This window comes from Neoarius graeffei, chromosome 12, assembly GCF_027579695.1.
Source record: "Neoarius graeffei isolate fNeoGra1 chromosome 12, fNeoGra1.pri, whole genome shotgun sequence".
NCBI lineage: Eukaryota > Metazoa > Chordata > Actinopteri > Siluriformes > Ariidae > Neoarius > Neoarius graeffei.
In genome coordinates, this window is record NC_083580.1 from 2,145,584 (window position 1) to 2,158,262 (window position 12,679).

Below are 12,679 nucleotides of genomic sequence, written 5' to 3' on the forward strand. Positions count from 1 at the left end.
GTCCCGTGTTTTCATGTTGTAATGTGTACTTGTGTTTTTTTTGCGCTTATGTGCTGAGGTTTTTTTTTAATGTTCCCACACTGTACTCCTCAAGGAGCATAGGGTGGGGGTTGCTTTTTTCTCCTCTCCCTTCCTCATGTTACTCTGTAATTTTCTTTTTTTCCTGTCTTCCTGTCCTGTCTATTCCCCCTCTGTCAAGTATGTATGTATGTATGTATGTATGTATGTATGTAAGGACAGGTTGATGGTCAATTTCACTGGTATGGTGATAATAAAGGGTCCGTTCATTCATTCATGAATTTTACTTCCACTTTTATAGCTTGTGTATAATTTCACACATCTGTATTTTTTTTAAAAATGTTACAAAACTAAAATTCTCTAGTGCACCTTTAACCATGTAAAAAATCTTTAATGTAGTGCGAACCAAAAATCTCTTAGTGCTCCTTTAATGTCATACAAACTCAAAATGCCACTTTACACCATGAATACATCAACAACGAGAAGTTTAATTTCTGCAGTGCCTTTCACCAACCCAAGGACTTTTAACAATACAATTCATTAAGTTTGCGGATGACACGACTGTGGTGGGTCTCATCAACAATGGCGATGAGACAATCTACAGGAGTGAGGTGAGCCGCTTGGCCATGTGGTGCAAGGACAACAATCTCCGTCTGAATGTGGAGAAGACGAAGGAGATTGTTGTGGACTTCAGGAGAGCGCACACCCAGCATGCTCCACTAACTATCGACGGTGCTGCAGTAGAGAGGGTGAGCAGCACCAAGTTTCTGGGTGTGCACATCTCTGAAGACCTGTCCTGGAGCAACAACACCGCATCACTGGCCAAAAAAGCCCAACAGTGTCTGTACTTCCTCCACAAACTGAGGAGAGCAAGAGCCCCGGCCCCCATCATGCACACATTCTACAAAGGCACCATCGAGAACATCCTGGCCAGCTGCATCACCGTGTGGTACGGCGCCTGCACAGTGTCCTGCTGCAAGACACTGCAGCGCATCGTGAGAGCACCTGAGAGGATCATTGGTGTCTCTCTCCCTTCTCTTATGGATATCTATAACTCCCGCCTCACCCGCAAAGCCATCAGGATTGCAGGTGACCCCACCCACCCATCTCACAGCCTCTTCAGCCTGCTGCCATCGGGGAGGAGACTGCGGAGTCTCCGGGCCAAAACCAGCAGGCTCAAGGACAGTTTCTTTCACCAGGCGGTCAGAAGGCTCAACTCCCTCCCTGTTCTGCCCCCCCCCTCTGCCCCCTGCCACAGATTCTGCTCGCACAACCCCCTTCAGCATCTGACATCATGTCACCCTCACAGTCCCCCCCCAACACACATACATACACATATATATATATATATATATATATATATATATATATATATATATATATATATATATATATAGACACACACACGTTTGTGTCACTATCCTTGTGAGGACATTCCATTGACGTAATTATTATTGTAGTTAATTAATGCTGTGCCTGCACCTCAACCTAACCTTAACCTCAGTGATGAAAAGGAAACTTTTTGGCTCTTTTTTTCTTTCAATTTTTGTTTAAAAAAAAGAACAAAACAGCATTTTCCTTGTGGGGACCATCCGAATGTCCCCACAAGATCGAAATTGTCAGATTTTACTATCCTTGTGGGGACATTTGGTCCTCAGTAGTATTTAAAAACATGTGTACACACACACACACAGTGGGGCAAAAAAGTATTTAGTCAGTCACCAATTATGCAAGTTCTCCCACTTAAAAAGATGAGAGAGGCCTGTAATTTTCATCATAGGTACACTTCAACTATGAGAGACAAAATGAGAAAAAAAAATCCAGAAAATTACATTATCTGATTTTTAAAGAGTTTATTTGCAAATTATGGTGGAAAATAAGTATTTGGTCAATAACAAAAGTTCATCTCAATACTTTGTTATATACCCTTTGTTGGCAATAACAGAGGTCAAACGTTTTCTGTAAGTCTTCACAAGGTTTTCACACACTGTTGCTGGTATTTTGGCCCATTCCTCCATGCAGATCTCCTCTAGAGCAGTGATGTTTTGGGGCTGTCGCTGGGCAACACGGACTTTCAACTCCCTCCAAAGATTTTCTATGGGGTTGAGATCTGGAGACTGGCTAGGCCACTCCAGGACCTTGAAATGCTTCCTACGAAGCCATTCCTTCGTTGCTCTGGTGGTGTGTTTGGGATCATTGTCATGCTGAAAGACCCAGCCACGTTTCATCTTCAATGCCCTTGCTGATGGAAGGAGGTTTTCACTCAAAATCTCACGATACATGGCCCCATTCATTCTTTCCTTTACACGGATCAGTCGTCCTGGTCCCTTTGCAGAAAAACAGCCCCAAAGCATGATGTTTCCACCCCCATGCTTCACAGTAGGTATGGTGTTCTTTGGATGCAACTCAGCATTCTTTCTCCTCCAAATACGACAAGTTGAGTTTTTACCACAAAGTTCTATTTTGGTTTCATCTGACCATATGACATTCTCCCAATCCTCTCCTGGATCATCCAAATGCTCTCTAGCAAACTTCAGACGGGCCTGGACATGTACTGGCTTAAGCAGGGGGACACGTCTGGCACTACAGGATTTGAGTCCCTGGCGGCGTAGTGTGTTACTGATGGTAGCCTTTGTTACTTTGGTCCCAGCTCTCTGCAGGTCATTCACTAGGTCCCCCCGTGTGGTTCTGGGATTTTTGCTCACCGTTCTTGTGATCATTTTGAGCCCACGGGGTGAGATCTTGCGTGGAGCCCCAGATTGAGGGAGATTATCAGTGGTCTTGTATGTCTCCCATTTTCTAATAATTGCTCCCACAGTTGATTTCTTCCCACCAAGCTGCTTACCTATTGCAGATTCAGTCTTCCCAGCCTGGTGCAGGTCTACAATTTTGTTTCTGGTGTCCTTTGACAGCTCTTTGGTCTTGGCCATAGTGGAGTTTGGAGTGTGACTGTTTGAGGTTGTGGACAGGTGTCTTTTATACTGATAACGAGTTCAAACAGGTGCCATTAATACAGGTAACGAGTGGAGGACAGAGGAGCCTCTTAAAGAAGAAGGCCGAATCCCATTTCACCCCTTGGACCAACCCCTTGGCCCTTCCCCTCCATTTTGCGCGTTCACGTGAAAGGGTAGGGGTATCCCAATCCCAGTTAACGCGGAGGGGTAGGGGGAGGGGTAGGGCTTCTGTACCCCTCCAAACGGAGATTTTCCTGGAGCTGACTCCGAACGAAGGGGTTTGAGTGATTTCCCACAATGCCATGCGGATTTCAGCGAGATTTCATGCGGATTTCAGAAAGATGGCGGTTCCCGCGGCGAAAGATTGTCATAAATGTATTTTCTTCATTATTTACGTGTTTTAAGTTGTTATCCAGAGGAAACACGCCACTTGATTCACTTTCGAGCTGAGAATGAGCAGCGATTTCTGAAATCCAAGCTGCTGCTAAAAAGCTTTGGGAGTGAGTATTGTTTTCGGTTGCTTGACTGCGTACGTTTTGTTCTGTTATTCTCGCTTTTATTGTTTACATGAGTGTTCTGACACCTCATTCTGTCGGATGTGGTGCACGAAGCGCCAAAGATATCCCATTCAGTGGTGTAATGGCCCTTTTCCACTACCCTTTTTCAGCTCGCTTCAGCTCACTTCAGCCCGACACGGCTCGCGTTTCGACTACCAAAAACCGGCACGACTCAGCTCGTTTCAGCCCTGCTTAGCCCCTAAAACTCGCACCGTTTTGGAGTGGGGCTGAAGCGAGCCAAACCGTGCTGACTGAGGTTGGGGGCGTGAGCAGACACTCCCCTGTGCACTGATTGGTGAGGAGGAGTGTCCTCACATGCCCACACACGCCCCGCGAGCGCGCTGGGATCTGTAAACACCGCAAACCCGGAAGGAGAATAATTACGAATTACGAGAATTTCTGAAGCCTTATGCGCCTCGCCTCATCTATACGCTCTTGCCAGTATCTGTTGGCGTTGTCGGTGACAACAAGCCACAGCACCAAGACCAGCAACACTAACGACTCCATGTCCTCCATGTTTATTGTTTACTATTCGGGTTGTGAGACTACCGCTTAAAAGATCACTGAATCAGTGACATACAGAGCATCGTGGACGAGTTCGCGGAGCGCAAGGCTCGTCGTATGCCCTTCAAATAATGCGCACAGTAGGCTATTGATGTTTTATTATGAGCCATGTACAGTATGTCACCTAATGTTTTTTTGTTTCTGAGTTACATGTTCGTTTGAAGGACTTAATGTACAAAATAACATAGTTGCACCCCGTAGTGTTGAAATTGGTAAACACAGTGCATTCAGTGAGGTTTGCACCGCCCTCCTTTTATTTCTGACTCTTCCTGTCACCACTCTGAGCGCTCATTCGTATGCCCTTCAAATAATGTGCGCAGTATAGGCTATTGATGTTTTATTATGAGCCATGTACAGTATCCTAATGTTTTTTGTTTCTGAGTTACATGTTCGTTTGAAGGACTTGATGTACTAAATAACATAGTTGCACCCGGTAGTGTTGAAATTGGTAAACACCGCAGTTGCGGACATTTTGTAGCCTAAAACGATGTTATGATAAGCTTTAATAAAGTGCCCGGTCATTTGCCCCGCCCCCGGCCCGGCTCTGACTTGTTCCGCCACTGTCACTGATGTCACTGTTTGCGCTGCTTAACGACATCACGTGACGTCCACCCACTTTCGCTAACTCCACCCAATGTGTCCACCCACTTCCAGCCAGCACGGTTCAGCGCGGTTGTAGTCGAAATGCAACTCCAACAGCCCCGCTCAGCCCGACTCAGCTCGACTCGGCACGGCACGGCTCAGCCGCGTTTGTAGTGGAAAAGCGGCATTAGTTAACAAATCACACCCTGCCAGCAGAGATTTCTGGCTCTGACTGTAGCGGCTGGTCGCAGCCAATGACGCATTTGGTCGCGTTTTGCTAACGTAAACGCTGACGGAGGTACGCGATGACGTATGCGATCGTTGAAGGGCTATCCCAATACGTAAGGGTTGAATTTCAAGCCCTATCCCTTGTAGCTCAGTTTCAAGGGGAAGGGTCAAGGGGAAGGGGGAGGGGTAGGGGTAGAAATTAGAATTGGGATTGGGCCGAAGTTACAGGTCTGTGAGAGCCAGAAATCTTGCTTGTTTGTAGGTGACCAAATACTTATTTTACCGAGGAATTTACCAATTAATTCATTAAAAATCCTACAATGTGATTTCCTGGATTCTTTCCCCCCATTCTGTCTCTCATAGTTGAAGTGTACCTATGATGAAAATTACAGGCCTCTCTCATCTTTTTAAGTGGGAGAACTTACACAATTGGTGGCTGACTAAATACTTTTTTGCTCCACTGTGTGTGTGTGTATGTATGTATGTGTGTGTGTGTGTATGTATGTATGTATATATATATATATATATATATATATATATATATATATATATATAATATGTGTGTGTGTATGAGTGTTATTTCTTATCTAGAGTGTTTATACTGTTTATATTGTTTATTTCAATTATTCTATTTTTATTTATTGCATTGCCTGTTTGCACTGTGGTTCAGAGAGGACTGAAATTTAATCTGTGCTGTATGTCGAGCATGTATAGCATATTTGACAATAAAGTTGAGTTGACTTGACTACAAGATAAATGAGAAAATTCTATAAAAGACCTTTGATCAAACGAAACATAAAAAGCCCGAAGCAGGCCTGAAAACACAAAAAGGAGAATGTAAAATTAACTTAATTACGGTTTCCCCTGAAAGGTTTAACTTCAACACTTGTCTCTTACGACACAAACTAATGTTTCATTTTCTCAAGTTTTCTCACTGACACGTCAAAGCGGTGTATAGAGGATTATTATAAATCCAGATGTTCATTTCTTTCCTAATAGACATCACCATGATGATCAGCTCACCATGATGATCAGCTTTCCTCTTTCTTACCGTATAGGTACGATAACCACCGGGAGGCGCTGTTGAAGGGCGGAGTCAGTGGAGAGTACCAGGATGATAGCATAGATCTCCTGCAGTATTTCACTGTAACCTGTTACTCGGGTTATGGAGATGACGAGCAGGTGAGTGAGCCAATCAGAGGGAAGAGGTGACAAGGAACCTGTGCAGAGACGTAAAAAGACATTGCAGTACCACTTTCAGCCACTAGGTGTCAGCAAAAGGGCACAATTTCCCTGCAACTCCACGGATGGTTTTTAATAGACCATTTGCAGGAATTGGTCACGTGTCAATTTTCCCCATAGCAACAAGCCCGTGGTGGGCAAGCTAACTTGACAACCATAAGAGTTTGACTGGCGATGCAAAGCAGTCCATTTCTATAATAGCTGTTTTTATTTTTTCTAGTCTTTTTTGACCTGAATTTTCATGTGTACTTGGAAAAAGTTTGTGGTTTTAACTTCTATTGTAAGTTATAGTGAATCATTGACTATAAAAGACAGTTTTTTTGGACTCAAGTTGGTCACCACCGAAAGAAATTCACGTGCAAAATGGCAGATATCTGTATTTATTTTCAAGAATCTTCACACATTAAAGGAACAGTCCACCGTACTTCCATAATGAAATATGCTCTTATCTGAATTGAGACGAGCTGCTCCGTACCTCTCCGAGCTTTGCGCGACCTCCCAGTCAGTCAGACGCGCTGTCACTCCTGTTAGCAATGTAGCTAGGCTCAGCATGGCCAATGGTATTTTTTGGGGCTGTAGTTAGATGCGACCAAACTCTTCCGTGTTTTTCCTGTTTACATAGGTTTATATGAGCAGTGATACGAAACAAGTTCAGTTACACAAATTGAAACGTAGCGATTTTCTATGCTATGGAAAGTGCGCACTATAATGACAGGCGTACTAACACCTTCTGCGCGCTTCGGCAGCGCATTGATATCTGAGCTCCGTATCAATGCGCTGCCGAAGCGCGCAGAAGGTGTTAGTACGCCTGTCATTATAGTGCGCACTTTCCATAGCATACAAAATCGCTACGTTTCAATTTGTGTCACTGAACTTGTTTCATATCACTGCTCATATAAACCTATGTAAACAGGAAAAACGCGGAAGAGTTTGGTCGCATCTAACTACAGCCCCAAAAAATACCATTGGCCATGCTGAGCCTAGCTACATTGCTAACAGGAGTGACAGCGCGTCTGACTGACTGGGAGGTCGCGCAAAGCTTGGAGAGGTACAGAGCAGCTCATCTCAATTCAGATAAGAGCATATTTCATTATGGAAGTACGGTGGACTGTTCCTTTAAGTGAATGATAAATGTAGAAAAGGAGAAATTACAAGTTATAAACATACCTGACAAATCCGCCATTTCACACGTGAATTTCTTTTGGCGGCGACCAACTTGAGTCCAAAAAACTCTCTTTAACGGCCAATGATTCGCCTTAACTTACAACAGAAGTTAAAACCACAAACTTTTTCCAAGTACACATGAAAATTCAGGTTAAAAAAGACCGTAGAAAAGGTAAAAACAGCTATTATAGAAATGGACTGCTTCGCATCGCCAGTCAAACTCTTATGGTTGTCAAGTTAGCTTGCCCACCACGGGCTTGTTGCTATGGGGAAAATTGACACGTGACCAATTCCTGCAAATGGCCCATTTTGAAATGTATATTACAGTGCCACAACAGAGCAAAAAGTTGTTTTATTTTAATAAAAGAATAGTTTTGTTAATTACTTCTTGTAAAAGTGCACATTAATAGATAACTATCTTGATATAAAACAATATATTCATGTATTTTTTTTAATTATATTTAACTTTTGCAGTTTTTCTTCTGTTCATAATTTCTGTCCAAGTCAAATTTCTTATTATTTAATTTCACTTACTCTACTCAGTAAAACCTGTTCTGATGTTCTGGCTTCTCCTTCTCCCCTGCAGGGCTTCTACACGGTCTACAGGAACCTGTTTGAGTCCATCACGAAGGAGGAACTGGAGCACAGTAAAGAGGAGGACGATGAGTGTGATGATTTTCCCACATTCGGAGACTCTGAGAGTGACTACGATACGGTAACCAATTGCACTAAATGACACTTTTTTTTTTTCTTTTTTTTTTTTGCCTACCAGCAGCTGCTGTAACTTTTATGGCGTGATATTTAATTAGTCTAATTGTAACATTGCCATATTGTTAGTGTTCATGTTAGTGATTAAAACTGTTTGTACCTGCCATGCGCCTCATACAGCTGCTCTATGGCTGTTCATATATGTATTTATGGTAATTACTTTAGTGTGTCTGCGTTGCCAAAAAGTGTCTTTTACTTTGATTTTAATCTTGAAACCCCACCCTACATTTTTATTTTAATGCTGGTTATTTAAATAATATTGCACATGGAGTTGTCATGGCGATAGCAACACTGGTATCACTCTCCGGTTATAAAAATTACAAATAACAGTAACCAATTTAAAGCAGAGTGTCTGTTCTATTTAACAAAACTACCATGCATCAAAACATCAGCTCGGAGTGATTTAGCTTCCTCAAAAAAAAAAAAAAATCCAATACTGCACCTTGAACGTAATACAAAACACATCACATAGTGTACCTTTAATGTAACACATAAATAACTTCATCTTTAATCTAATACCTATTTGCAAAAACATTAAAAACACCTTGAATATAATAAAAATCTAAAAGTTCATGAGTATTAGATTAGATTAGATTAGATTAGATTAGATTAGATTAGATTAGATTAGATTAGATTAGATTAGGTAAAACTTTATTGATCCCTTTGGGAGGGTTCCCTCAGGGAAATTAAGATTCCAGCAGCATCATTATAGATAAACAGAGAAAAGAAATACAGAAAAACTTCCAGATAAATTAAAATAAATTATTTACATATACAAATATAAAAGAATAAGATATGGGGAAGAGAGGGAGGGGGAGAAGTGGGGTTAGGGTAAGTGTGTGTGTGTGTGTAAGGAGGAAAGATATTGCACTTTATATTGCACATTGTCCGGTATTGCTTATTGCTAGGCTATTGCTCCTTCCCATCCTCTGTCCTCCTGTTACCCCTCCTCCCCCCAGAGAGGAGTTGTACAGTCTGATGGTGTGAGGGACAAAGGAGTTTTTGAGTCTGTTCGTCCTGCACTTGGGAAGGAGCATTCTGCCACTGAACAGGCTCCTCTGGTTGCTGATGACGGTGTGCAGAGGGTGACTGGCATCGTCCATGATGTTCAGTAGTTTGTCCATAGACCTCTTCTCTGCCACCATCACCAGAGAGTCCAGCTTCATGCCGACCACAGAGCCGGCCCACCTGATCAGTTTGTCCAGCCTGGATGTGTCCTCCTTGGATGTGCTGCCCCCCCAGCACACCACGGTGTAAAACAGGACACTGGCGACCACAGACTGATAGAACATCCACAGGAGTTTCCTGCAGATGTTAAAGGATCGCAGCCTCCTAAGGAAGTACAGCCTGTTCTTCCTGTGTAAGTGATTGGTGTTACAAGTCCAGTCCAGCTTGCTGTCCAGCCACAGCCCGAGGTACTTGTAGGAATCCACAGCCTCCACCTCGACTCCCTCGATCACAACTGGTCGTGACCTTGGTCTGGACCTCCCAAAGTCAATGACCAGCTCCTTGGTCTTCGAGGTGTTGAGCTGCAGATGGTTCCTGTTGCACCGCACGGCAAAGTCCCTCACCAGGCTCCTATACTCTTCCTCTGTCGTCACTGATGCACCCAACGATGGCTGTGTCATCGGCAAACTTCTGAATGTGACACAGCTCCGAGTTGTAGCAGAAGTCCGCGGTGTACAGGGTGAAGAGAAGAGGGGCCAGCACCGTGCCCTGGGGTGCTCTGGTGCTGCTAATCACAGTGTCAGACGTGATATCCTTCAGCCTGACGTACTGCGGCCTGTCAGTGAGGGTAGCTGGAGATCCAGGTGACCAGGCAGGGGTCCACTCGCATCCTGTTCAGTTTGTCCTGAAGCATAAGTGGCTGGATGGTGTTGAAGGCACTCGAAGTCCAAGAAGAGGATCCTCACTGTGCCATTTCCCTTATCCAGCTGCGAGTGGGCTCGGTGTAGCAGGTGGAGGATGGTGTCATGGCGTCTTCCACACCAACACCTGCCCAGTACACAAACTGCAGACAGTCCTGGGCATGTTGTACCTGAGGTCTGAGGAGGCTGAGGAAGAGCCGCTCCAACGTCTTCATCAGATGTGAAGTGAGCGCCACTGGTCGGAAGTCGTTCAGCTCACTGGGACGATTCTTTTTGGGAACTGGAATGATACATGATGTCTTCCAGAGGATTGGCACTCTCCCCAGCTGCAGGCTGAGGTTGAAGATGCGTTGGAGTGGTTAACCCAGTTCAGCAGTGCAGGTCTTCAGTAGTCGTGGACACACCTTGTCCGGGCCTGCTGCTTTCCTGGGGTGAAGCTTCCTCAGGTGGTGTTTACATTAGACCGTATCCGTCTCGTTTTCGTCGCGGATGCACTGTCCGTGCACATTAAAACGCCGGGAAACGACTCCACAGGCGGAACAACTTGAATCCGCCAGGGCCCACGTATTCAACCCAGTTCGTATCTGATCCGGTGCTGTGTAAACATTGAGGAACGAGGAAACGCAGTGCTGAGCTCTAGCTGACTTCGTCATTGGACAACGTCACTGTGACATCCACCTTCTTGATTCGCTGGCGTTGGGATCACACACACAGCGGCTCAGTCCCGAATCACTGCTCGTGCGCTTCACTCGCGCGCTCTGTGAGCTGCGCAGGGCCGGAGTGCGCACCCTCCAGAGGGCACTCGCTGTTCAGGGCGGAGTGATTTGGAGCGCAGGAGGAAGCGCTGAGCCGCACTGAGGTTTATTTACACATTTCAACTTATTTACCTCCTTCAGGCGCTTAAACTCAGTGAGAACATGAACATCACAGCCAGGTGTGTTTTATCTGCTGGAGAAGGTGTTCGCTTGCCATCCTTCCACTTGCAAGTGGTGAGTGACTTGCGCATGCCCGATATGCACTGGGATCATGTGACGTGCCGTCTAATTAGTCATGTGATTAGCGTATCCGTGTATTGGCGTTGCTGTGTGCACGCGAATCGTGTATTGGCATTGCTGTGTGCACGCGAATCGTTTTAAAAATGTTAATCTGATGATCCGCTGATACGGTCTAATGTAAACACCACCTCAGTTGACCTCTGACCTGGTCTGCAGTAATGCATAGAGCAGGGGTTCTCAAACTTTTTTGGGCCGGGGACCCCAATGGAGCAGAAATTTTCCCAAGGACCCCCTCATAATCGCACCACAAATTTAACCATATAGGCTTATAAATATTTGTCTTGTTACATACAGTTATTACCACATTGTTTTAAATAGTCATTTTAATGCATTTAGCAAATAAAATATATATGTTGGAACAATATACCGTGGAACAAATAGAATTCCATTTTAGTTTAGTATTGATTATTGACATATTGATGGGATTACATTTTAGAACTCATCAGAATAGATAACAGACTGACAAAAAACACTCAATGCATTCAGAGGTAACTGATCTCATGGTGTAAAATGAATGGCAATATACTAACCATCAAAAAACAATGAAAAAGCACTGGTGCAGTAACAGGCATCAAACTGCAGTAAGAGAATCAAACTGCTCGAAATATTTCATGCATTACAACTAAAAATGTTATGATTAACCATTTTCAGTGGTGGGGGTGGGGGCAGCTGGAGAGTGAGCAAGTGAGATTGACAACAGTAGATAACTTTTTTAATACTATGAAAATATCTGATTAACCATATTGTTGTTGGTTTTGGGTGGGGGGTGGGGGTCAGGGGGAATGCAACAGTATCATTATCATCATCATCATCATCAATGAGATGGGTGTGCCTGTCTTTCACTACACAGTTTGTCCAGTCTTGGTGTGATGGATGATAGACAGACTCTAAGATCACTCTCCACATGGAGACGAGCTCTGTACTTGGTCTTCATTGCAGTCAAAGTAGAGAAAGATGACTCGCATAAGTAGGTAGTAGGAAAGGGGAGCAATATCTGCATAGCATGTGCTGTGAGTTCAGGATACTCAAATGCTAGTGAGGGCCAAAACTCTGCATGGCTCACCTGCTGGAATCTGGCCTTCAATGTCCGATCGCAAGATAAGTCCACCAACTCCTCCTCTGCTTTTCCTGTAAGGCTGTATGTAGCTGCTGGAGCAAAGGGATCTCGCACCCAGTCCCAGGCATCAGTGTTTACATCTGAGAAATATGAGGTGAAGTGCTTGCTGAGAGCAGTGAGGTGAGAGGTGGCTACCTCTTTCATGACAGTCACAGGCAGGTTGTTTGCGAGCAGAAATTCTGTGAGCTGCGGGAACATGTCTGTCACTCCATCTTGTAGCCGTCTTTGCCACAGCTCTGCTTTCCTCATGAAGGCGGTGAGTTTGTCGCTTACTTCAAGGATGGAGGCATAGCGTCCTTGAATGGAGAGGTTAAGGCTATTGAGGGCGTTGAAAACATCCACCAGATAGGCCAACTTAGCAACGTACACAGGATCAGAGAAAAACTCTGCGATGTCGGGCTTTTCCGTTCGCATAAACTCCGACATTTCGGCGCGTAACTCAAACACCCGCTGAAGTACCTTTCCGCGAGAGAGCCACCTCACTTCGGAATGATAAAGCAGTGTGTCGTGGCCTGCGTCCATCTCCCGACAAAGTTGCCCAAACAAACGTGTCTGCAGTGCC

At 44.5% G+C, this 12,679-nt stretch overlaps 1 protein-coding gene across 1 annotated transcript in view; it reads left to right on the top strand.

The window, feature by feature from the left end:
• The window catches only part of dnajc21 (DnaJ heat shock protein family (Hsp40) member C21), a 31,825-nt gene that overhangs the window by 8,573 nt on the left and 10,573 nt on the right, over window positions 1-12,679 (top strand). Inside the window, exons 3-4 of the mRNA XM_060934955.1 lie at window positions 5,962-6,085; window positions 7,896-8,024. Coding sequence (XP_060790938.1) covers window positions 5,962-6,085; window positions 7,896-8,024 — 253 coding nt within the window. The remainder of the gene's footprint in view (window positions 1-5,961; window positions 6,086-7,895; window positions 8,025-12,679) is intronic.